This window comes from Pteropus medius, unplaced genomic scaffold (assembly GCF_902729225.1).
Source record: "Pteropus medius unplaced genomic scaffold, Ma_sr-lr_union100, whole genome shotgun sequence".
Lineage (NCBI taxonomy): Eukaryota > Metazoa > Chordata > Mammalia > Chiroptera > Pteropodidae > Pteropus > Pteropus medius.
Window position 1 is genome coordinate 32,513,750 of NW_024349800.1, and position 27,498 is coordinate 32,541,247.

General features: G+C 36.5%; 1 protein-coding gene across 13 annotated transcripts in view; it reads left to right on the forward strand.

Moving 5' to 3' along the window:
- Window positions 1-2,903: 2,903 nt before the first annotated feature.
- Window positions 2,904-27,498, forward strand: part of NRXN1 (neurexin 1) — a 1,007,449-nt gene continuing 982,854 nt past the window's right edge. For 9 of the 13 annotated variants that reach the window (XM_039887177.1, XM_039887184.1, XM_039887181.1 and 6 more), the window contains exons 1-2: window positions 3,293-3,443; window positions 6,197-7,878. In XM_039887177.1, the coding sequence (XP_039743111.1) occupies window positions 7,107-7,878 (772 nt within the window). In that variant the 5' untranslated portion in view covers window positions 3,293-3,443; window positions 6,197-7,106. Of the gene's footprint in view, window positions 3,444-6,196; window positions 7,879-27,498 lie in introns of all 13 variants that reach the window. The other 4 variants (XM_039887176.1, XM_039887185.1, XM_039887183.1 and 1 more) reach the window with 1 other exon arrangement.

Sequence of the window (27,498 nt, forward strand, 5' to 3'; positions counted from 1 at the left end):
GAAATAGTAACATTAAAAAATCTCACTTGTTTTCATTAAGCTATTTCATATATTTGTCATTAAAGAATGACATTACAACATTCCAAAGTAGACTCTAGTTTCCAGGATTCCTCTTGCTGAAACCCTTAGAAAGAAAAAAAATAAATTAACATTTATTAGCATTTGCATTGTGCCAAGCAGTGTGCTAGGTGCATTTGATCATTTGATGAGAGGCAGTGAGTTTGTACACTTCCTTGCACTTATACTTATTAGTGTGACCTTAACTTCCTCTGTTAAATTTCTCTATGCTTCATTTTTCTCTTTGATCGAATGAATGAAATCCTAGACTACCTCATAGGATTGTTGTGAAAGATAAACAAAGTTAATGTAAGTAAAGCACTTGGATCACTGGTTCATGTGGAGTAGGCACACAACGTTACAAACTGGCATTCTCCTCATCAAATCTTATAAAGTGAGATGCCATTATCTCCACTTAAATGATAAAGAAACTAGTGCTCAGTGTCAAAGGAATTTATGTGGAAACAACACAGAAAAGCAAAGATCAAATAAAGATCTTTAGTCATGAAATTATGCTGTAATGTAATATTTTTTTCCCATTCTAATCACATACTGATAGTTTTTCCTCTGCATATTTCCGAGAGAGAAAGAGAGAGAGAGAGAGAGAGATGGATCTTGTGACTGTCTATGTTTCTTAGACTAGATACAATAGTAACTTTAAATCCAATAACCTTAAAGGGGATTACTGCAAAACATAATCTAGTTCATTGGTTTAGATTGTGTGTGTGTGTGTGTGTGTGTGTGTGTGTGTATTGAAGGGTAGGCACAAAGGGCTTATTGTTAGAAAACTTACGTATGAAGAATAAGAATATTAACTTGTCTTGAATCAGAAAACCACAGAAGACATCCCAAGGAAAACCATAATCCAGTGGAAACACTGTGTAACCCCATCGAATATAATATTAAAATTTGCAAAGACAAAATTAAGTAAACTAGGTAACTGTTCAGATCATATGCACTAGAGGCAATTAATGGTTCTTTTAGGAGTCCTGATAAAAGATAGGGCTTTGACTCTTTAGAGAGCCTCTAGAAATCTGCCAAAACCATAAGATTCACTGATGAACATAAAGATCTTAAGGGAATCATGGAACCCATTGAGATTCAAAACTTGAAAATGAACTGTCCGTTCCACTTGCTATTGAAATAAGCTTTACTTCTATACTAGACACACATGTGCATATCTTATGTGCTATTTGTTCTAGAAGCTATTGGTAAATGGTAGGAAAATAAAAACAGCTCCTGTGCTAAGTATACTATTTTTTTTTGTCTAAGTTCACTTAATGACTGTAAACCTTATATAAGGTATTTTTCTGAAAATTAGCTTTACATTATTTAAAATTTCATTTATGTTTCTTTAATCATGTTAAGAGTTATTATTCCATTACTTTCTCCAAGAAATCCTGTGGAATAATTTGGCAGTCACTAGTATTTCTATTTTACAGTCAAGGAATCTGGATTTCAGCTAATTGAGCTCCATTGGGTCAAACAGAACAGAGTGAGCTTGGAACTAATACAAATAGCTAGTATTTACTCAACACAATTATTAATGTTTTATGTCCATTTATTCATTTCATCTTCACAACCAACAGATGAAGTGGAAGTTATTAATATATCCATTTTACAGATGAGGTGACTGAGCATCTTCAGGTTAAGTATCTTACACAAGGTCACAGCTAATAGCAGATATGGAATTCAAGGCCAGAAAAACTGATTCTAGTTCTCACACTTTTAATCACTTCACCACACTGCTTTTCTGAATGCCTTCAGGTTATTTAGACTCTTACAAAAGTAGTGGAAGTGTAAATAGCTTACTACAGGAATGAGTTCTGATTTCTTTGGAAAGAAATTAATATTGCATTTGGAATGTATATTATTTCAGTCCTCTTAAGTTTGTCTAGTTTTTACAGTCTTGCTATGTAGGGCCTACATACAGAAAATAGTCTTACCTTATAGTATTTGAAGCTGAAGCTCTCAGGTTTGTGATGTTGAAACAAATATGTTTGCTGTTTCTGTTCTAAAGCTACCCACGCTTGGAAAATAATAAGGTTAGGAATCTAAATGTTTATAGGACTTAAACTATAATTTAAAGACACACACTTTGGACTTCTCTACCACCTAGTCTGCAGCTACCTTAGAGTTAACTTTTGTCACCAAACACGGAAATACCTACTCAGTGTGCTGAGTGATATGGTTAGAGCCTGGCACCGAGTTTTACTCTCTCCAGGTTTTACTAGCTTCAGAAGAAAGGAGGAGACAGAAGAGAGAGTTAAACAGGTACAGAACTTGCTTCTGCTCAGGATGCCCATGGTCAAGGCAGAGCATAGAAAGCTGAGGGATGACAAGAAGCTGCCACAGAACTTACCTTATTAGACAGACTTTAGTGTGGTCTCTTAGTTAACTGGTATGTTAGCCTGGTGGGTCCCTCTCGCATCTTTTTGGAACAGTCTAGGCAGAATGTAAAGGTTTGAAGTGATCACTCAGGCCAGGGCCAAGTTAGGGGTAGGGCAGGAACGTTGGATCTGGGGGAATGCCAGCGACTGTGTGAATCTTGCCTGTCCATGTATTCCTTGAAGAGCTGAAGCTTTTCAAGGGTTCCAAGCAGGAGACCAAAGTGCACATATAAAGCTAGAGCTCATCTTAGTTACCGACTCCTTGTCCTCTTTCTTTTGGCACTTTCTCAGGTACCATCACCCAGTCATGACTAAACCCCTGGAGAAGTGGAATCTCCACACAGCTTTCCCTGGGCTTGGGCATGCTCAGTAGGCTACTTGGTTCTCTGGTGTTCCACCCCCCACCCCACAACTCCCTACCACACACACACACACACACACACACACACTGCCTCTCTCTCTCTCTCTCTCTCTCTCTCTCTTTCTCTCCTTCTCTCTTCTCTGTGAGGGTGGGTGGTGACAAGTTAGAAGCGCTTGCGGCAGGTCCCCGCCCCCAAGATCGGGCTACCCCTGCAAGAGGATGAAGCAAAGGTAGAAACACCTCGCTCCGCAGCATCCTGATCTGGAGCTGGAGGGGCTGCGCCCGCGGGCCGACCCTATCAGTACCCCAGCCTGAGGACGGCCCGCCGCTCTCCATGGTACTGCGGAGAGCTCAGCTCCGCCCTTCTCTTTCAGAAGGACAGCACCCCGCGTCACGTAACCCAGCCTTCTCGGGCTCCACCACCGCCTCCTCCTTCCCAGCTCTTTTCCTCTCCTCCTCCTCCTTCTGCTCCCCTCCGTTGCCTGTTCTTCCCTCCCGCACTCCTGGAGATAGACGCTCAAGCCTGACGCTCTGAAAAGGCAGCAGCGGTCGCCTTATCCACAGCCCTCAGGAAATTCGCTTTGACCGATACATGCTTCAGGCTCCGGCTCGAGCTAAGGGGAATAACCGGGCAGGTAAAGAAGCTCAGTTTGGGTTGGGGGGAGGGGATGGGGCGAGGCAAGCTGGAGAAGGATATCTTTCTCCCATTGTAACTGAGCCAGGATCTGCCACAAATACACAGGGAAAGGATGGGTGGTGGGAGGGTGGAGGAGTATAGATCTTGGTTGTTTTGCATGCAGCTTTTTAAAATACATGGCAAGAAGATGAGATGGTGGAACTGGTGTAGTAACTTAAAGGCTGAATGCAGTGATTTATTAGCAAAAGAAAGAAAACAGGCAAGTTAGAAACCAAAGCATAAATATATATCTGTATCTACATCTTTCTTTCCCTTCTCCATCAGCCGCATGCTGTGCCTACCTTTAATTCGTGTAGTAGGCACCAAGAAACTGCACTGGTATTAGAGATGGAGCTTAGAGACTGGGCGGGAAAGCCAGGGAGAATTTTGGGTGTGCATTGGTATTAATGGACTTTTCAAAAGCCAAGGGGTGGGGGAAGATAGACACTTCTAAAAATTCTCCCAAAATTTTCATGTTCTTTGTGATGGTATATATTGAAAGGTATATGGAAAGGTGTCTGTAGATGTGTATATGTATGTGTGTGTGTGTGTGCGTGCGCGTGTGTGTGAGAGAGATACCATAAACATATTAAAATAAATGCAGCTGCAGCTGATGAGCATACTGTATCGATCCTTCCAGTGGCTTGGGAATGAATTTGATTCTAGAAATGAAAGAAAAGATTAATGAGGCTGTTAGTCTCCTTTTGAATTAGAGCGCTTCTTCCTCTGGCTGCAGTAAGGTTGTTTTTCAGGTCCTTTTATTTCATCCTCTAATTTGTGAACTCGTCAGATTTTCCCAGCACCTAGAGAGAATCCTTTTTCTCCTTATAAATACAGATACTCTCTCTCACACAATGAGCTTCCTCTAAGAACTGAGTCAGTTGACCTCCCCTGTGATTAAGAATATATTTATGTTTTTCCCCTTTTCCTCCATTCCTTAAAAAATTCTTAAGGTATGCATTAGTTGGGGAAGGCAGAAGAGAGGGGTGAAGAAAGGCTTTTGTCATCTATGTAATATTATTTAATAAAATAATCAGTTCCAAGTCACACATAAAAATGGTTTTCTAACAAATGAGCTGGTGGATGGTTTTAAAGCACTATTCTTGAGCTTGAAATTCCAGATTTATTTTGCAAATGACTGAAAACTTGGCAGATTCCTTGGTCCACTTAAAAGATGAGAGTAATTAAATAATATGCTATCTTCGAATGATTTTTAAGAGTACCTTTCTTTGGGCTTGGCACAGGAGTAGACAAGATATGGCTGGTGACTGCTGATGGTGTGGAATGTATCAGCCATAATAAATAAGCAACTGAGAAATTTATATCCTTTTGCTAGTGGGCAGCATGTGTGTGTTGTATGTATGTGTGTTGAAAGACAGAGAACCAGTCATCAATTTCATCTGGGGTGGAACTTGAAGTGGGATCCCCTAGCTTGGTGGCTCTCAGCTGACACCTGTAGGGATTGCTCTGTACTGAAGAGAAATGCTCTCAGCTCCCTCCATGGAGGAGCAGTAGCACAATGCGGTGCCATAAATTACTGCTAGTTTCAGCTTGTAGGGGGGAAAAAAAGTGTTAATTGGACAGTGAGATTCTATGTCCAAGCAATAAATTTGTGTATGTGTGTTTGTGTGTGTGGAGGATTTTTTGTTTTTTTGGGGGGGAGGTGGGGTGGGTAGAGAAATACATGTGTTTGCTTGACATGACTGGGTGATACATTTGTGACTTGGTCAAAATGCAAGAGTTTATTTTTTGGTTAAAAATGACTTTAAAACAGCTCACTGTTTATGATTTCTGTACCATTTCAGGCACCTGTCAGATTAGAGTTGAATAAAGACAGGTGATTTAATAGTACAGTGAGTGATTCAAAGATAGGATTTTAAATTCTAGCATCCTGGAGCCACAGCAGCTAAGGTAATACACATACCAACTGCTGTTCTGACCACACAAATTCCTAGAGCTGACAGCCAGATAAGGACTTCAAGAGGAGTTAAGATCACTACACTGTTAGGCAAAATATTAAATACTTTACTCATCAGTAGAAGAGTTAATAATATGGCAATTTAGACATAAATGCCACCAAAAATAGGTATCTGACTCCAGTTATATGTATTCTCCTATAACAGATTATTCTTTTAATACAAAGGAGGAAAATACTTGTTTGAAATTAGAAAGAAAAAAAAACTCCCAAGAAACCATCAATATTCCTTCTCTGAGAAAAATAAAATGGTAGGAATGATGTACAAATCCAAGCCAGCAGCTTCCAGTGGACAGTTTGATCTGCTTTGCCTGTTGTAAAATCAGCTATTAACCAAGGTTTGAATAGGTTGTATTTTTATTGTCTGTGTAACCAGTATAGAACATAAGCAGAAGTCCTTAAAAGGGCCTTTTTTTCTCTCTCTTTATATATTTTAAAAATTAAATTTGCTCAGAAGAATTCAAAGATAACCATATAAATCTCTGCGAAAACCTGGGATTGTTACAGATTAAGTTATAATAAACTACAAGGGTGTAATGGATGATTGTAAGAATGCGATATTAACTATTAGAAGACATTGGGTGTTCCTTGTAGGTCAGAACAAATAAGCTCTTTCCAATAAGGTTAACCCTGGCTTACTAATAGCACTAGTTATATACTGGTTTCTGAGCTGAATAATGATTTATATGATGCTATAAATGATGTTAGAACTTAATTTTCATTTTAATTCTCTACAGATTACTGGGTCCTTATTAAAAGACAAAATAAACCAAAATGCATCAGCAACCTACAACCAATTGATATGCTGGCGTCTTAGCTTGGCCTTGCAGAGGTGGAGAAAAATGAAGAGGAGCTGTGGTGATTTCCACATCTAACAGCTGCTGGCTATTTCACAGCTTCTGGGTTTGAACCCTACTGCTGGGGTGGGAAAAAGAAAAGTAAAATCCAGCCTGTGAGACCATGCACAAGAAATTCTGATTTGGTTACAGTGGTGCTGGAGTCCATAATATGACGGAAACAGCAGACCTTTGAAACTACTCTGGGGTTGATAAGTGGTGCCCTAAAGAAGCAAGGAGCCTTCTTCTCTCTTCTGGTTTGGGATACTACATCTAAAGGAGAAACCTGAGGCATTCACAAGCATCCAAGGATTCTTATTCATTGCTGGTTCCTTGTACTTCCCTGAGAAGTTTACTTCTTACCTGATTCTAACTGTTTCCTTTTTTGCCTGGTACCACTAATGGTAGCTGGCAGATGATAATATTTGAGAAGTGAAGCATCTATTGATACCACCGATGCCCTTGAATTAGTTCATCAGACCCAAATGGACAAGTGATTCCCCCTGACCTTCTGTTGTCGCCTTTTCCAGAACGTTGCTTCCAAAGTGTATCCTCCCTTTGGTCTGGAAGTTCTGTGGCTGCCCTGTACCACTGGGGTCTACCTTTTCCAGTTGGGAGGAGACTATAGGGAGAGAGGGAGGGGTTGCTGGAAGAAGAAGAAGAAAAAAAGAGCTAGATAAAGGAGGGTGCATCCCTCCCAATCCTGCCCATCCCCTCACCCATCCCGGACCCTTATTTCTACATCAAGGTGTCCAGGACCATTTTGACCCTGTCGGCCCCGGCACCCCCCCGCCGCACCCCAGCCCCGAGCATGGGGACGGCGCTTCTCCAGCGTGGGGGTTGCTTTCTACTGTGCCTCTCGCTGCTGCTCCTGGGCTGCTGGGCGGAGCTGGGCAGCGGGCTGGAGTTCCCGGGCGCTGAGGGCCAGTGGACGCGTTTCCCCAAGTGGAACGCCTGCTGCGAGAGCGAAATGAGCTTCCAGCTGAAGACGCGCAGCGCCCGCGGCCTCGTGCTCTACTTCGACGACGAGGGCTTCTGCGACTTTCTGGAGCTCATCCTGACGCGCGGCGGCCGCCTGCAGCTCAGCTTCTCCATCTTCTGCGCAGAGCCGGCCACGCTCCTGGCCGACACGCCGGTCAACGACGGCGCCTGGCACAACGTCCGTATCCGCCGTCAGTTCCGAAACACCACGCTTTTCATCGACCAGGTGGAGGCCAAGTGGGTGGAGGTCAAGTCCAAGCGGAGGGACATGACGGTGTTCAGTGGCCTCTTCGTCGGGGGGCTGCCCCCAGAACTGCGCGCTGCAGCGCTCAAGCTCACGCTGGCCTCTGTGAGGGAGCGTGAGCCCTTCAAAGGGTGGATTCGGGACGTGAGGGTCAACTCCTCCCAGGCCCTGCCCGTGGACAGCGGTGAGGTGAAACTGGACGACGAGCCGCCCAACAGCGGCGGCGGGAGCCCGTGTGAGGCGGGCGAGGAGGGCGAGGGCGGGGTGTGCCTCAACGGAGGCGTGTGCTCGGTGGTGGACGACCAGGCGGTGTGCGACTGCTCGCGAACCGGCTTCCGCGGCAAGGACTGCAGCCAAGGTAAGGCCCGACGCCTGATCCACCCCTCCAGGGCCTCGCCTGGGCAGGGCGTGGGGAGGCAGAACGGGGCAGGCGGGACCGGGCTGGTGCATGGGGTCTTCCTTCTCTGGACAGCGTTTCAGTTCCTTTGGAGGCGAAGACCTGTTTCCGGCCTTTCCGCCTCATCACCTCCTTTTGTATCCTCAAAACGGTTGAGCAGCCCCATTTCCAGGTAGAAAACCAACCCTACTCCCTTCGAAGTGGCAAGTAGAATGGCCTCTCCTCTTCGTTTCTCTGGTTCTTTGCAAGGCTGCTTCCTATCTTCATTGGGCCATGGCCCACCTGAATAACCGTTGTGCTTTCCTCTGCCACCTCTCAGTACCTAATACACAGATTTCCCCCATTAGATGCAGACAAGTATTTAGAAGATTGGGCACACATTTGGTGAAGAATGAAGTGCAGGAGAGGTTCACCATGGTTGAGAATCCCCATATGGTTACTCTTGGTAAAGGACAAGGGAGACAGGATTCTTGGGCACTGCTGTGCCTTTTACAAATAAAGCATGAAGTCCTTTTCCTGGTTGTGGAAAAAAAGGAGGGATGTGTGCATGTGAAGATTTTCTTGATTGGAAGGAGGGTTCTTGGAATTAATGTTATTTTCTCGGGTTATGTCCAAGTCCAACATTTGTCAATTTAAGTAAAATTATGTGATTTCTGTGATTTCTTAAAGTGAGAGACAGGTCAGCTAATGTTTAGAAATGTGAGAGATTAAATATCATTTCTCAATTAGCAGATGTTTTGAGAAGATAAATAGTAGAGAAATTTGGATGTTGCTGGATTGAGAAGCTTCTGTAGGCTAATAAGCAAGATGCATATGAAGGATTGGAAGAGATTATCTGAGACTATTCAGCTAATGATATTTTTCTGAGTAGTGGAGTCCAAGCTGTAACTTCTGTTCTTAGGGATTGAAACTGTGGAATTAAAAAAAAAAAAATCACATCTAAGTTTTATTTTCTCCCCTTTACAAATCAAATTCAGTCATTAGTGTGTTTCTCCATTGTTACTACATGGCAATGGTCAAGGAAAAATGTTGTATAGATACAGAAAAGCATATGAATAGAAAGTGAGTGATATAAAAATGATGAAACATTGGATGTATCTGTGGCTGAGGAGGAGAGATGTCAGGATTTAAAGCAGATAGCCTGAGTCAAATCAAGGCAATCAACACATGGGTAAATGACATTTATGGCTGAAACTTAAAAAGAGGTGAATTAATAAATCTAATTTGAAAGCTGTAGGTAGGGATTAAGCTCTATGTATGATTGTATATTATTTTATAATGACTTCTGCTTTTTGCTAACACTGCTAAGGAGAACTAGCCCTTGTAAATCTTATTACAGTTGGCAGTTCTCTCTCACCTGACTTTAAGAGAAATGAAGGCTTGATACAATTTGTACTTGTTTAAACAGCAAAGGGAGATAGGAAGAAAAAAGTTGGTCATTAGGAGAGTTCATGGGTTTATATAAAAAGAAAAGTAAAGGGTTATTTTATTGCTCTCTACCTTTATGAGGGTTTTTGTTTTCAATATATTTTGGCTTAAGTCATGATGGAAGACTATGTATTCCATGGCCTATACTGCATTTCAGCCTGGCCAGCAAATTTCCATGGATTTAGCATCAGGCTTTATGGTTTTGTTTTACATAAATAAAACAATACATGTTTTCTCTACCAAATCTAACCTAATTGTAAATCATGAATAAGATAGTTACATATAGTGATTTGCTATAGTTTAATTTGAAGTTGCAATCATCCAAACTGATTAATAGAAATGAATAAAAAATTAACATTATTTTATGGCAAAAAAATTGCTAAGTATCCCAATGCCACTTTACAATACAGAGCAGGCAATTTAATGAAGAGCACAAGAGATATAACTTCCTTCCTTAAATTAGGAAACAAATATGGCACAATGACAGCTTGTTCTGTGTGGGAGGGTGTTTTAAATGAAAAATTTATTTTTTCCGTGCATTTTTAACATAGGAATCCAGGGATCATGCATAATCAGGAGCAGTTAAGAATGGAGAAAGCATGGCAAAAGTAATATGTCGTAGTGAAGCAGAGTTAGATGTCTCGGGAATGCATTTTATCTTTCAAGTGGATAGCTCTTTCCATGAGACGAAGAATTTGGAATTACCAAAATACGTAATTGAACAGTATAATACCTGATGCATAAAGTAATTTAACTCAAAAAAGAAAATCCATCAGGATTGTTCTGGGGCATTGATTCGTTTTGAAAATTTGAGCTTTCAAAGATCACCACTAGCCATGAAAAGAAAATAGGCTGGATTCCTTTGATTATCACACAAATGAGAGAGGGAGTGATAAAGGCAGTCTTTCTTCCCAGAAGGTTTGGCTCCATTTTGATTATTCTTCCTGTTTCATGTGTGTCAAGTGACTAGTAAATAATTAATTGAGAATGGATGCCCCTCCCAATGCCAACCATCTATAGATGGCTAGGGATAGATGATTTCTATTCAGATAAAATATAAACAAAGCTCAGCCACTAGCCAGTATTGACACTGATTGCTACATTCTTTTTAAAAACGAATTTAAAAACAAATCCACAATCATTAGAGAAAATTTATTTTAAAAAATTAACAGAAAACATTAAACAAAATTCAAATGACACCTGGACCCAACTACATTTTTTTTTTAATTTAATAAAAACGTTTAATACTATTTTAGTTGCCTTATATTCAAAATATAAGAACTACTTAAAGGAGAGTAAAACTATTTTTCCCCTCAATGCCTGGAATGCCTTGAAACAACTTATTCACCTATGAACTTCTAGAATATTTTTATTTAATGAGTTCACTTTCATCCTTACTCTATTTATTCAGGCTTAGCAATTTATTTATTTGCATAGAAATGGAAAGAGAACACAAGGAAGATCGTATGTCAGGAACAGGTTTGTGGCAGAGCCTAGATAAGAACACAAACACTGTTGTTATTCTTGAGCCCTGTATTATCATGTTTGCTGAATAAGATTTCCAATTTATTAGGGCTGATTTTTTTTTCAGGTTCAGGCATTATTCAAGAGAGAAAAAAAAAATGTGTGTGTGTGTGTGTGTGTGTGTGTGTGTGTGTGTGTATGCGTTTGGCTGATGGAACATAACTAACTTATGCATCACTGACATTCTTTGACCATGAGAGTCTTAGCCTCAGAACTCAACTATCAAAGAATGTCATCTTTCCTGAATGATGGATGCTTATGGGGTACATAGCTTTTTCAGTAAATCATACTCATCTAAGTGCCCCAGGGCCATTATTATTTAATAAGTTTCTACTTAAGAGGACTAATAGTTTTCTAGGAGCTTAAAATAATTACTGAATTCCATGGCTGTCCAGCTTAAAAATGAGAATAAAAGGCTGATCGATGAAAATTAAGTTATACTTTTTATGATTTCCTTGTCCAGGTTTCATTCATTTCAGGGTTGTTTATATTAAAATTTCATACTAAACAATGAATGTCATTTTAATTTTTGCTTCTTATTTAAGTGGCCATAAACACACATGGCTTGTGATGGATGATTGCTTCATAATACTAAACATGGCAGTGTGATAGATGTCATTTAATAAAGCCTCTGCTTTCTATGATTTTACTAATGTGACCAGATAGACAACCATATTCACTCATTCATTTATTCATTCATCTTTTTATTCAACAAATAGTGAGTGCTTCGTATGTGCCTGAGTACTAGGCTCAGCAATAAAATGGGAAACTCTCAGAAATAGTTCCTACCTTCACAGACCTCACATTCCAGTGAGGAGGCATGATAAGTAAAAAAGTAAATAAATGGAAACTTAAAATGATAGTATGTATTTTGGAGGAACAGTACCTGATACTGTAATAACTTAAAATAGTCTGAATTAACCTAATCGAAGATTTTCCTTAAGAGTGATATTTAAACTGAACTCTGGGAGATGAGAAGGAATTAGCTAGGTAAAGGCGGAGGAGAAATATTAGGTACAGAATCCTGGTGCAAGAGATGGCACAGCACATTCAAGTAACTGAGAGAAAGCCCTCGAATATCAAGCTTTTAGAGAAAGGAGCGGGATCAGATTATTCAGGGCTTTCTAGACCTTGTCAAGAAGTTTAATCTTTTAGTGAAAGTGATGGAAAAACAATGGAAGGAGTTTAATGTGGAAAGTGGGGAAGAGGAAGCCATTATTAAATTTATATTTCAAAAATGTCACTCTGGCTATACTGTGTATGACAGATTGATAGGAGTCCAAAAAAAAAAAAGAGAGAGAGAGAGAGAGAGAAAACATTCTTTTTTGTCAGTCAACATTTGTTAAGCACCACTGTCAGCTGTCTACTGAACTAGAGGACACAGAGTAAAACAAGATTCTTTCTCTAAGGAAGTTAGCATCTTTGTGAGTTTGCTTATAAATAGAAATCTAAGGCCATTTTTTTTTTTGGAACACTTTGGTTCTACCTATGAAAAACATTATCTGAACACTTAATGTGGATTGTTGTATGGTTTCTCACAAATATAACCATTGAATCTATAGGCTTCTAAAACCCTTTGGCAATGTCATACTTTATTATACCCTCAAGTACCTTGTTCAACATGTCTTTCTTGTGACACTACATATTGGTTGATTGATTCCTGGCTTTCAATATTTTAACTGGTACAGTAAAGGAAAATATTACATAGGTACTTATAATCTTTGTAAGTTTGAAAAAATTTAAGTAGTTACCATATAGGTAGGTACTAGACAAAATGGTTCAGAGATTTTGTTTGAAGTTTCCCATTGTAGAAAAAGGTGGATCACCTGGGCCGAAAAAGCTTTGAAAGGAATGGAGAAATTCATCAATAATTTTGATCTCGATAAAATGTTCTGGAAAGCTCTTAAAGTATGACAATGAAAGTGCCTACCTGGTCTATCAAAAAAAGCTTGTCTTGATTATAAATTAATAATCAAAATTGTTACTTGTCTAGAATGCCACAAATGAGGTAGAATATATTACTTTGAGATGTTTATTCTGAGATGCCATTGTAGTATAGAAGTTAAATTATATAAACTCTGGGGCCACACTACCTGGTTTAAGTGGGTATACACTCAAACTTCTATTCCTCAGTTTTGTCATCTTTGAAATGGGGATAATAGTACTTACTTCATAAGGATCTTATCAAAATTAAGCAGGTGACTTTATGTAAAGGTCTTAGAACAGTGCCGGGCATGCAGTAAATATTCTGAAGTGTCTACTTGTTATTTTTGTTCTAATTACACCACCATTAGCACCACTACTTCTGCTGATGTGACTTTATTTAGTGGCGCTCTCAAGCAAAATTCAGATATGAGACTTTTTTCCCCCTCATTTAAAAGAAATTCTAATGTAATAATTATATTTGATTAGCCCAAAAGTTCCAACATATAGGGACAAGCAGATAGGAAATATTTTAAAAATAGTATTCTGTTTGAGAATTTTATTATGATTAAGCAAGCCTTTAATACAAAAGCATTTGTAAAAACTATCACTCTCCACATAAACTAATACCTTTACCCATTCCAATCTTACCTCTAAATAGTGATTTTTTACTGTATTTATTCTAATGTATAGATGCAGATTTCTAATTAATTATCCTACTTATAATTTGTCTTTAAGGTTCTCCTATAAATTTATATATATATATATATATATATATATATGCTTGTGAAGTCATGTTCCAGTTTTGGATATTATTAAATAAAATGTGATAATTAAATCTCCTGACTGACTACAGAAAGGACTGGTGCTATATAATATTTCTGTTATTCTTAGCTGCATTGTGAGAATTAGGACCCTGAGTCACACTGGTTCCTGAAAACAGTCATTGACCACATTCTATATCCCCTACTCAGTGAGCATTTGGTGGCTACACTGGTTGTAGGGTTAACTCCTATAAATGTGCATTGAAAATTAGGGCTTATTATAGATATTCAAGTTTTGTTTTATTAATGGAGATAATAAACCTGTTAGAAGTCGTCATTCAAACTGCACTTTCAAAAAGTACACAAGTATGTTTGACATAATTCAGAATGAATCATTTTTGCATTCTAATAGTTTTTAGTTCATTATGCAAAACCTTTATACCTTTTTCTGTGTATTTCTCTATAAGTTTATGGCTCATCATGGTTTTTGCTGAATAGTAAGTCTTTGCATGTTTCAGTTAGGTTTTGGAAAAATAGTTTTGTTAGTTGCCTTAGAAATCTTCAGAAATTTCATGGCTTTTGGTATCTCTCTTACACATGGATTTCATATATTTCTACTTGAATATGGGGATGGGTACAATGCTATCTCAGATTCTATTCCTGCCATGTTATTATTTACACAATGGGTATAAAGAGAATGCAGCACTAAGTTTCAAGAACTAAATTCTAGCTGTGGCTTTGCCTCTAAATCACTGTTAAAAGTAGAGTAATGCCACTGATGTTTTATGTTTTAATTTCCAAGGTAAGTTGAGAAACACTTAATCAGACTACTAATAAACTGTAAACTCCTACCTACCTCACAGAGTGTTTGTGAGTAGCTGATAAATATAAACTCAGAAAAAGCTGAAAATGTGAAAGAAATATCTAAGGGTAGTAGGGTAGATGGCTCTAGAATGTTGTGAATGTTTATAGTAAAAATGTTAAACTTGATTCTGTAAATCTATTTTGGGGTCACTTAGATTATTTCTGCTTAATAGTATATGTTAGATTTGGTAGAGTTCTCTTTAAGTATCAATATATTGGTACAGACAAACTGATTAAAGAGAACATTGGTCCCATTGTTCCTCATGTGTAAAGTCTAAACAAATGAGATAAGATAATTAAGGCAGCAACTATATCAGTGCGTTGTATGTAATTCTGTTTATATGAATTCAAAACAGACAACTAATATATGGCAATAGAGATCAGAATAGAAATTACCTTTTAGTGGTATTGACTAGAAGGCATTAGTAGTCCAACCATAGTTTTTATAATACTGTCTAAATTCAGAAATATGCATGATTCCTCCCCCAAAATATTAGGCATCAAATTATTTCAAAAGATGCACTAGGTGCCCATCCTTTAGTGGTGCCATAAGCACCTCTATAATTTGAATACAAAATCATTCTGCTTAGAATCTCGACAGTTATAATTACTATTTAGTGTTTACTAAGTGAAAGGCATTGTACAGTGTGCTTTGTCCACCTTACCTTATTTATTTATGCAACATCAGACATGATAGGTTTTATAAAATTCCCATTTTTACAATGAGAAAACTGTAGATTAGAAAAGCAAACTTGCTCAAAGTCAGAGCTGAAATGTGAGCCTAGGTGTGCCCGTTGCCCTAGCAGACAACTCTGTCTATTACATGACATAGTGTGTGTATTTTACTTAGCAAACAGCTAATCAATGCTGGGAATTTGTTCACTAGTTGTCAACTTGGTTCTAATTTGAATGGCTGACTTATAATAAAGGCTTCAGAATTGAGGATTGTGGTAGACCCTTGAATTTCATGCCATTTCCTAATATCATGATAATAAAGAAATGGAATAGTTTGTAAGAATTCATCACACTTTGTTTCTACAACCTTGTTGTTTGCTTCCTTTGTTGACCTATTCATATTATGCTTAATGTGTTGATTCTATTCTAATGCAACTAGAAGTCCTAGTATATTGAATCTAAAGAACATTACAATGAATTTTTTTTTTTTGAATGAAAATACTTTTCACAAAACAAGCAAAATAAACTTTCTGTTAATTTCAGAGTCTGGGAGATAAAATTATTGAAAATATCAAAAGTCCATGGTGATTCAGCACGAATGTAAAGATCTAGCCCAGATACCTATGTAGATACTTAGTGAGAGTTGCTGAGTTAGAGCATGATTCTGCTGACGATAGAGATGATGGTACACAAGACACTTAATTAAAATTACATAATGAGAAGATGATGTCTCTTTTTGGTTGAGTTTGGCTTTCCAACACATTGCCTAAAATTGAACTCAGGAGCTGTTCTTAGAGTTAGAAAGATGTATTCTCTATGCTATTTCTGGTATATATGAGGAACTATTATTGGAAAGTAGTGGGAGGAAAACAAGTCTGACCTGGCAAGCCAAAGTTGCTGACCCAGACTCTTGCTTAGTTACTTGTGCTCAGAACTATCTGGACCATAATTAGAAATATACTGACACCACATTACAAGAACAAGTGCTACTTCATATAGCACTTTCTCAGGCTGGTTCCCAAGAGGGACATGGGAGTCCAAAAGTTAGAAGAGGAGCTGCTAAGAAGAACAGTTGCTTCATTAACATCCTAATATCAGGAAGGGCTTTCTTTGTTTACTTATAGACATAATGAATTCTGTGTGGATGACAATCCATAACAGAAGCAGCACTGATCACAGCTTAGGAGTTACTGTTGTCCATGACCTAACAATATCCGGCCTTACATGCGGAACCAGCTAAGCTTAAGTGTTGCTCAGGCATTGTTAGATTCAGTGAAATGAACCGCCCCAGTCCAGCAATGGCAAGGAAATTAAAGACTCACGTTTTTCTTTTAAGTAATGATGTCTCTCTATAATTACGGGTGCCTGGACTCTCCTTAAGGAAATAGCTGTCATGGCAACATATAACCATAGAGGCTGTACGGAAGGTACAACTTTTCAGCTTAAGCTCTTTATCTTGAAAGCAAAATTGATTTTTTAAAATTTTTTAAAAATTATTACATATGATGCTTAGGTTACTAAATGTTTAATTTATCCATTTGAAAACATTGTGAAAATAGGAAGTTATATATGGTATTTCACAACCCAAATGCGCAATTAAATATGTAGTAAGATGCATTTATGAAACCCTGTTTTAAAAATTGGGCCAACTTTCTGTGAAATAAAGTATTGAGATATTTTTAAATAATGAGACGTTTACTTTTGATATATAAATGTGTATGTGTGTATATGTATATAAACAAAGACATGCAGAAAATATGACATACACAAGAAAATTACATACTATAAGCAGAGATTTATTTTAAATCTTGGAAATTATGTTTAAATTCTCAAATATATATATTGGTTAAACATGTAATTAAAATATAATGTCTTTATGACTTAAAATACTTGACTACGGAACCTTAGAAACTTAAAAAGTCTATCCTTATAGTAAGACAAATGACTTTGTGTGATCAAGCATGGTATCAGAGATTTTGAGATTTCTGCAAAATAGCATTATCATATTATGGAATAACAGCATCCCAACTCTTCCTGGGGGTTGTGTGAAAAACTCACTGTATTAAGTCTTGCTCTACCATTGTTCTGACAGTTACCAAGCGTAATTTACTTTGATGGAACTTTATTATTAAATAGTAGTTATTATTATTTATTTCTTAAATGAGTCACGATTATGTTCAAACAGATGAAAAAAGTTATGCTAATGTCGATAATGACCTCTTTAAAACCTTCATACATAAGAAAACTAGTGGGTTAAAGTTATTTACTGAGCTTCCAAAAAGTTAAAAATAAGTCAAGACCACCGCAGAAATATTTTGAAACAGCCATTTTTTAAAGCCAGTTATAGCCCTCAAACCTCTTTTACCAGAGTAGTTAGGAAATCTGTAACAATTTTTGTTTTTAATATTTAAATGAGTCATCTGTAACTTTTAGAACACACCTTTTTGGTCAGTTTCATCATTATATGGGAATATTTTTGGAAATATATATCATTAATTCACTATTCCTGTGGCCTCTTAAACTTTTGTTTAGATTACAATAGTAGAGTTAAAATAGTATGGCTTTCTTACTTTTATCACAATATATATTTCTTTTGCTTCAAATAACATTTAAAGATTTTTTTTTTTTTTGCTTGAGTTTCATCCATTGTTTATTCTTCTGCCCTCTACATTGATTTCCTTCATAAATCAATGAAGTACAGGAAGAGATAGAGCTTCAGAAATTAGAATAATTCATCTGGGATTGGTGTTCTTCTATGACTGTTAGCCAAAAGCTTTGTACTATCCCAGAGGTTGTTGGAAATAAAGAAAATGGGCACACTTCCCCTTTCCTCAGGCCTAATATGTTATTCATCCTAGATAAGTCCTTGTTTGTATGACATAGGAAGTGTTGTGTTTCATCTTAAACAGAGACAATAAAAATTTGGATTGAGGCCAAATATGCTATATCCTGGAGCATCGTTCTTTCATAAGAGATGGAGTGTGGAAGGATGATAAGGCCTCAGGGAAGCTGTGAAGTTCAGGATGTATAACAACTGCGGAAATGAGATAGAGGACTAAGATAAAGTAGGTGGAGATAGGGGAAAAGAAGAGGACTGAAGAAGAATGAGTGTTGGAGAAGAAGGAAAATAGAGAGAAAAGAGAAGTAATGGAATTTGAAACAACCAGAACATTGAGAACTAACTGGTGATTTAAACTATGAAAAATCACTCATCTGGTTAGTGGAGGAGGAGACTAGAACATTCATTTCTTAACTGACTTCTAACTTCTGCATTGAGCTGAAGAGAATAGGAGGAATAAAAAGACAAGGATAAACCTGTTATTTTCTACAATTCAGTCACATGAAATATAATCATTCTTCATTTCTATTTTTAGATTATGGCAATGTGTCACTGAACTTTTTTATACTGACTAATAACAATAACAATAGTCGTAAGATCTTGCATAACTCATATTCTGTGTCAGGCACTATTTTAAGCTCTTTACACATTAATTCATTTAGTCCTCCCCAAAACCCTATAAGGCAGATGCTATTTTCCCCATTTTGCAGATGAGAAAACTTGAGACCCAGAGAGTTTTTAATTACCCATGTTTACACACTGGGAATTTGCAAAGCTGGCATTTGAACCAAGATTGCATGACTTCTGAGGCCATGCCCTGAACTTGTAATTACTTCTTTTTTAATAATAAAGCAATAACTGACTGTATATCCTCTACATACTCTTTTACATTTGAGTATCCCCCCTGTGTTTAAAAGGTGTCTATTAGCTAATGCAGTTTCATATATATATATTTCTCTCTCTCTCTCTTAGTATTCCATTTAAGTGTTAATAACTTTTCCTGGGTAGAATTTCTTCCTTAAATTTAATGAAAATCCTTTCTCTGCTGACATAAATTAATTTATTCTTGTTATGTCCTCAGTGGAAATAAAATCATGTAGTCAGTATCTCCCTGAATTATCTTTATCTGCCTAAGAGAAAGTGTGCGTCTTCACTGAGCTAAAAATGTTTCAGATCCCCCCTCTGTGAAACTGGTCTGACAACCTCCTTCCCCTAATGCTGCCAGTTTTATTTATTTTATTCACTGTCACTCGACCCGCTAATGCTCTCCCAAAGGTTAGTTCCCCAAACATATTATAATCTTCTTGATCTGTTCATCATAGCAGCAGCATTGCCTCCCTTTCAGCGACTCTTTAACAGTTCCTCTTGTTTCTGTCCGACTTCCTAATTTCCCATTATACGTTGGAAATAGCATGGGTAGGGGCTTCACAAAATCCTTAGTAAGTTGTTGTTGCCTGGAGGTTTTTTAAAAAATGTCTACCACTAGGGTATGTAGAATCAGGCAATCCAGAATTGTATGAAGGGAAAATTCTTGATAGCATTGCGTTTGTAAACAGGAAAAGTAGGCCAGAAAAATATGAGCTGACAAACAGAAAAAAGAGTTTGGGCTAAGGAAAACTGGCAGTGGTATCTAGTCCACAGAGGACTAAACAATAGAAATGGATTTGAACAAGAGTGTTGATTTAGGCCTAAGGAAAGAGAAAACAGCATGTGCTTGTAATTCTACTATAAATTTGAGAATAGGCCAGCAGAAGTGATGGGCAAATCTCTATTCCTGGAGATTCTTAACAATAGCTTAGACGGACAAGTGCCAGTCATAAATTTGTTAGGATTTCCCTTATTCTGGTCAGAGGCCTGGACTAAATAACATTCAAAATATATTTTCAGCCCTTAGTTATGTAAGTAATTGTACTTTTGGAAAATGTTGAACTTGAAAATCACCCAAATATGAGATAAAAATAGCCCAAACAACTCCCCTGTGAAGGAAAACTGCCGCCTGACCCCTCCCATAAATACACACACACACACACACACACACACACACACACACACACACACACACATGTAATCGAAGAACTATTTCAAGAGTGTCTGAGTTATAATTCACAGATGCATTTGAGTAAAATATGGCACCAACTGCTACTGAGCACTTGGCTCATGAATTACTTCCCCAAATGCCTTAACTCGCTGTCACGGCACCTAGGTGTCCCTGGAAAACACTCTAAGCAGGCTCCCTGCCCATATGCTTCTGTTTGCCCTGAACCAGCTGCCCTCTTGTCCTCTTTTCACAGTGGCTTGCCCCAGTTTCATGTTTCCTTGAACGTGGTTGAGCTCAAGTTACAGTTTCTGCCTGTATCTCACCTCACCTTGTACTTCCTCTTGCTTATTCTGCCATCTCTAGGGTGTACTCCCAATACTAAATCCACCTCCACCAGGTGTGACGTTCCTGCCCTGCTGCCTGACTGCAGCACATTCAAATGGTGTTGCTCCCATACCAGACCTTTTATATTCTGTGTCATTGCTCTTTCTCTGGGAAATATAGCTTTGAATGAAAAGAGTTTGGCAGTGGTATGAATTCTTCCTGGAGGAAGATGAGATGACAAGGCTGAAAAATAGTTTTTGAGTTAAAGCAAGTACAACCAAAGCAACAACCACTCACAACATTAAAAATACTTATTTGTGGATAGTCTGCAATTTCCATGGTTTCCTAGTACAACCAGTTACACATACCAGAAATCTCGCCTCATCTTTGAACCCATGTCTTTTGCCTACTTGTGAATCCATCTATATTCTAACACCACTTTCTAAGAAGCTGTCATACACAATAGCTCATAGACATTTGTTCACCTATGTGTTCTCAGCACTCCCGAAGATTAAAAGTTTGGCAGCAGAAATGAAGATCTTGAAACCTAAATATAACTATAAAAAATTCAAGGATCAAAAATATTAATAAAACTTAATCATAGTATATGAAGATCTACCATAAGGTGCACATGTGTGCCATTACTGATATTATTAATGATATCCTTGGTTGTAGTAAAAATGAGCCTTTTTGAAAAATGTAGACATAAACTTATGCCTCTGAAGAGTGAAAAACATGTAGATCCTTTTAAAAATTACAGTTAATGGATTGTTTTACACTCTCATTTAAGTCATCATAATTTTAAAATACTCTAATCGCTGGATTCTTCCATATCAAAAGTTTGTACTGAGCCATTAGAAAGTCGTAGGGGATGGATAGAAAAAGCATTTGATTAACAAATGCTGAGTTTTTGTCATAAACTATCAACACAAGGAAATTTAAAAAATTTGACTTTTTATGTTTTGGGAAACACTATATTTTGGTCAACCACTGGTTTAAGATTGAAAGGGAGAAGTCACATTTTAGTGGAGTCAGCTGGCAGAAGCATACATGCATGTTTTTAACACAATGCAATAAATGCTGTCAGAGACGATGTGTATATAGTACTTCTAGAAGCCAGAAAATAAAGAGACTAATCATGTGCTCTCAGTGACCATGTTCATGCGATTCTATTGATACACTATTTCAGGCTCTCATACTCACCAATCAGGATTGTTGTTATAACCTATTTACTACTTTTTCTAATCCCAGGTAATTCTCAATCTGCCACTTAAAGTCATTTCTCTCTCCTGCTGGAGTGATCCTTTCAAAATGATATTTCTCTTTGGCTTAAATATAAAGCACACATTCTTAAGAATGGCAGGCAAGCGCTTTTCTAAATGTGACCTCTGATCTTCCCAGTCTCATTTCTTATCATTCTCTCACAACAGGAACCTTGTGACTTAAGTCAATCATTATTTGTATTATGAGAAATCACTGCATTTGCATGTCTTGAGGCCCTACCTCATGCTGTTCTCTCTGGACCTAAAGCTTTCTGTCCTGAGTGAAATTGCACCCATCGTTCGTGATGCATCTAAAAGATCTCCTCCTCTGTGAAATCCTTCCTGATATCTTCCTCTAGTCCTCCCGCAGAGCCAGTGCTGGCCTTGTGTAGACCTTTGTTCATAGATTTAGTATTGCATGCAATATATTTTATTGTAATTACTTAATACCCTTCCTTTATTTCTTCACATGATTCTAAGTCCCCAGGGGAACATTTATATTTCTATTTATTCCTCCATTTATTGCTTTATTATATTTAAGAACTAGCAGACTCGCCCACAGTAGGTGCTTAATAAATGTTAGAAAATTTCATCAAGTTTAAGGTATTAAGAGAATATTAAGGAGAACAGTCAAGGAAAACAAATAAGCAGTTCTTTAGAAGAGAAATACAAATAGCCAATAAATTTAAGAGAATAAGCTTTGTCTTGATAACAAGCAAAACATTATAAATTAAAATGAGGCATTATTTCTTGCCTAGCTGATTGAGACAATTAAAGATTGCCATCATACAGTGTTTTCAGAGATGTAGCAATACGGGCACTCATATGCTCTCGTACATCTTTGGTTGGAGTGTAAATTACCATCACTACAGCTGTTTTTAGGGGCAATTTAATAGTAGCTATAACCATTTTAAATGGCATATCCTTTAACACAGCCATTCTTCTAGGATTTTTTTTTTTAACAGAAATACTTGAACAAGCCTCACAAACATATTATCACTGATACACTTTATATATCTGTAATAGTGAAAACAAGTAAATGGAATCAACTCAAGTATTAAAGTGTGATCAGCTAAATAAAACACGGTAGACCCATATGCAGTGCCTCACAACAAAACATGAATGAGGTATACATATATAAACATGTATATATGTGTACATATATATCTGCTGGCATGAAGATATATTAAAATATTTAGTGAATGTAAACATATTTAAAGTATTTACATACAAACACACATGTGTGTCCACAAAAAGGATTGTATATATACTTATTTTAAAAAAGGTAAATTGTAACGATTAGATGTTTCACAGTTTTCATGGAGGAAGTAAAGAAAAATCTATTTAAATTGTTGCAAGATAAATATATTTGCAAGTACAAAACCAGATTAATAAAGGAAGTTGGTGACTCCATCTTCAGAGATTTTCAATGAGATTTTGAAATGTCAAACTAATAGTACATATTAGAAGATCAGACTCATTATATGACTTTCCAAAGATTTGTGTTATTCTAGGTTGAAAATTCTGTTATAGAAATAAAAACATGTTTATATTGTCAGAACAGAATATGGAACTAATCTTGCAGGATATATTCTGAAAGAATATCATAAAAGAGAAAATTATAGAATTTAAATCCTATATAATCACAGGGATTTTTTTTTACTTGGACCCATTTGTCAGGTTGAATGGTAATTAACAGAAGGATCCTAATAAAGTATAAGGTCTGGCAGCAAATTTAGTGTTTCTCCTCAGCAGAGTAATTTCTGTCAGTGTTTCATTTACAACATCTCCTCTTGACCTCACTCATCTCCAGTCCCAAATTAGAGAGATGGCTGAATAGGCCAGTGCTGTGTCTCAAATTGGTTTCCTAGTCAGGTGTATTATCATTCATATAATGTGTCCTCTCCCTAATAAAAATCCTAGAAACATCTGAGAAGTTCCAAATGACTGACAAGGCTTTCCTGTTTTACTTCATGCACATGTATGTTATCAATAATTACTTAGTTGACTCTTTAATTTATCTAAATTTGTGCAGGCATAATGGAAACTGACAATGCAATTTTCCATTGAAAATTGCAAATGGATGACTAAGCTTAGCAATTCACCTCCTTGCCATTCTTTTTGTACAGATGTCTTATGCTACACTAGGATGTGTATACTTTGAAAATAGCTCATCTATATTCATTCACCCATGCATATAAATTGATTTGCATGCTCATTTTGCAGTTTCCAAATATGCATTTTTTGCATAAAGTTTTTTCATATCTAACCCAAAATGGCTCTTTTACCTCTCACTCAAAAATTTATCTGGTGTGAGCCAACTCCACATGAAATTCAGGTGCTTGCACATTCTCTATAAAAAATGCTAAAAGCCTGGAGTGGAAAGGCTTAGATCTTCCCATTTGTCATAATTTCTAACTCAGATCTTGCTTTGATGGGTCAGCTCCTTAAAATTACTCAGGGCGAGATTGGAACTAAGTAACAAAAATTTAATTAGACTATTCAGATTATTTACTAACTCATGATTTTTATGGGAACTAAAGATATTCAGTAGAATAATTACTTGATAGGTTTTATTTTTTGCTTTTCAACCAATTAGCTATGCTTATTGGACATTGGTTTCCTTAATATCCTTGATTTTCCATTTAAAAACAAAAAAACAAACAGACCCCCAAAAACTAAAGTTAAAACAATAATGTGATTTACCCCAGCAAATAATCCTAATATTATCACTAAATTAAAAGCAATCTCTTGAAAAATGCAAATATATTAGTATAAATTTTTTAAAAAGTGTTTTGTAGCCATGACCATTAATAAACAGCTAAAGTTGGGAATTTATCATTATTTTGATAGCTTTTAGTTTTTACTGAAAATCTTTTATACAGAATTAAAAATTATATATTATGTAAAGTAAAACATTATATATATTTTTAAGTGGTCTGAGTAATAATGTGCAAAAGGAGGAAGGGATTGATATTTACTAATTGTCTAGTACAAACTGGTATTATCAGTTTTATATATGTTGTCTCATTTAATTCTCACCACAAACCAGTTTCATTTAATTATCTTCATCTCACATTTAGTAAAACTGAGGCCCAGAGAATCTAAGCAGCAAGGAGAGATTTTGAACATAGGCTTTATTTGCCTCTACATGTCAGGCTTTCCCTTGTGCCTCCACTGTCACCACTCACAGCTTTAGGATAGCTACAATAGGCCCTGTGGAGTGATCAGTACAAACGATCAAGAGGCAACCTCCTTTTCTTAGAGAGTATCATACCATTTGAGCTACTCTCAAACTTTGAAAGTATCTCTTTGGTTTGGAGTCACATTTGTTTTTAGTTAATCTAACTTTTGCATTTTTCTTTATACCTCATTTCTTTTATGTATGGGTGAATGCATTTCCCAACTGAATGATATATTGCTAGTAATGTCCAATAAAAAACCTGGAAATATGGTTTCTAAAGTCTTTACAGGAAGATTGTTGGCAAACTTAAACATACAAAGAAGATCCCTTGTTTTCTATTATTTTCCTCATTTGATCATTAGTGTGTTTCTGGTTTTATGTCTTTTCCTTCTACTCTGTGAAAGAGTAATTTTTCTTTCCAGTGTTTCTTCTTTCTCTCTTAGGGCTTTATCACTTTGTGATTTTTGTGCCTTCATATTTTGGCTTACTTTTCATTATAAAACATTCAAACAGTACACCTACTAAGATGACAGTTATTGAAAAGAAAGAAATATCTCAGAGAATTCTTTCCTATCCTCTACAAAGCATCATTCTATGGATATGTCCACATTTTAGCTAAATATGTTTTATGATGATATTTTATCTCAAAATTTACCCAGTTTAAGAAGTGAACATTCATGTAAAAGTACATTCCATGAATATATTTATCTAACCAATATTACTCTTTTCTCCTTTTCAAAAATATATAAAGTCAGTAATTTCATGAACATAATTTAAAAAGAAATATATCAAAATATTATATAGGTAAAAGTACATTTTTTAAGTGTGTAGTAGTCAATTATATATTATGGAGACTTTTCCTAAACCTTTAAACATAACTTAATTTGATATTGGTGTTGATTTCATAAATGACGCATAAAAATTTATTCCTAGTTTTCTTGTTGTATCACCAAAACTTCTATAAATAATTCAGAAATTATAGTATAGTACACATATATTTGGTCCTCCTTATATTTCAAAATCCCCAAGTGGGTATGGCATCAAGTTTTCTTTGGGCAACATGTTTTTTTTTTTTCTGACTACTATGTGCATTTCAGAAATAGTTCAGAAAATTCTAATTTTTACTAATCTTTTGATAACAATCTGAAAAATATGTTCAAGTATATATCAAGATGAAAATAATCTGCTGCAAAATGGAATTCCGAAGTAAAAATGGATGAATGTCTACAGCTTATTATAGTATCTAATGTGGTAATTGATAAAACCAGAGAGAATTTTCAAAACATTTATGACATTTTAAGTAATTAAAGGCATTGGGCTTAGGCACTGGGGATATACTTGTGATAAATGGGCCTAGTCACTACTCTCATGGAGTTTATAATCTACAAGTGAATACAGATATGTAGGTGGTCAACCACCGTGCAGAGTGATCAACCCTACTGATAGAATACATGCGATTCAACTCAGATTTAGAAGGTAGAAAGGCTTTGCAGAGGATAAGACAGCTAAGGCGAGACCTGAATATGAATAGGAATTAACTAAGGGAACAGAAGGGACAAGAGAAAGAAAATACAAAAAGAGACTGTGCCTTATTTGAAGAACTGAAAATAACTTAAAATTTGTGGTACACAGCTAAATATAGGCTGCAAAGCAAACTAAGCTTTGTAAGTCTTGTAAACTATGTTATGAGGCATGGGACTTCTCTTTTGAGTATGTGGTGGAGCTATAAGAACAGGAATTAATACACAATTATATATTTTTCAGCCACAGTGGTTGGGAATCTGACAGTGCATAGGGCCAACTTAAGTTATATGTAGATTTATGACTATATGAGTGATTAGAGCCCATAATCCTCTAACTCGTTCAAGGGTAAACTGTAATTTTAGAAAGACCAGTGTGACTACAATGGTAAATCTTGAGTAGAAAGAAAAAAATTGGAAATAAATAATTGTGGACCCAATTTGGAAAAAGACCGAGGTTCTGGTAAGAAAGATCTATGACTGCCAATAGATTTATACATGTCTTGATGATTGTTAGCTTTCATTATATCTAGAAATCCAACTAAAAGTTTAGATTTGTTTTTTGTAAATAAGGAGAAGCATAGAACTGATGGAGTGGGTGAAGAATGAAAGAGGAGGACTTACTCGAGTGAAATCCAGAGGAAGATGAAGGGTGGAGATCCAGTTATAGAGTAATCAGAGAACATAAGGAGTGGCAGAAATAAAAACATCACAATAAACAATTAGCTATTTTTTGTAAACAGCTAGATTTAGGTAGACATCCATATTCTAGTGACTGTTCAATGTATTCTCTTTTGTGGGGACAAGATTCAGTTGTTAAGTTTCACTATTGTCTAAAATTAATACCCTTGAGGATTTTCTCCCTTCCTTTGATTTGTTTCCATGCTTACCAAGCATGCTTTTCATTCTAATCCAAATTTCCAGTTATCTTGCCATAAGAAAAGTGATCCTCTGGATGGGTGAAGAATTGATTCTTTCAGTTACTGATAATCATCTAATTTCAAAATAATACCTTTACATCAAAATTTATAGGTAAGGAAAAAAATAACAGGAAAGTGTTACACTCCCAAATCCCTTATTAACAAATATTTATTTATTAAATCATGTACTTTATAAAGTTTCTTTCATGAAATTTATTTTTCTAAGATGTTCTTAAATTTTAAAATATGTATATTTTTTCTATATAATAAAATGTTAACTAGGTCCGTGATAAGCCCAAAGAAAATAAAAAAAAAA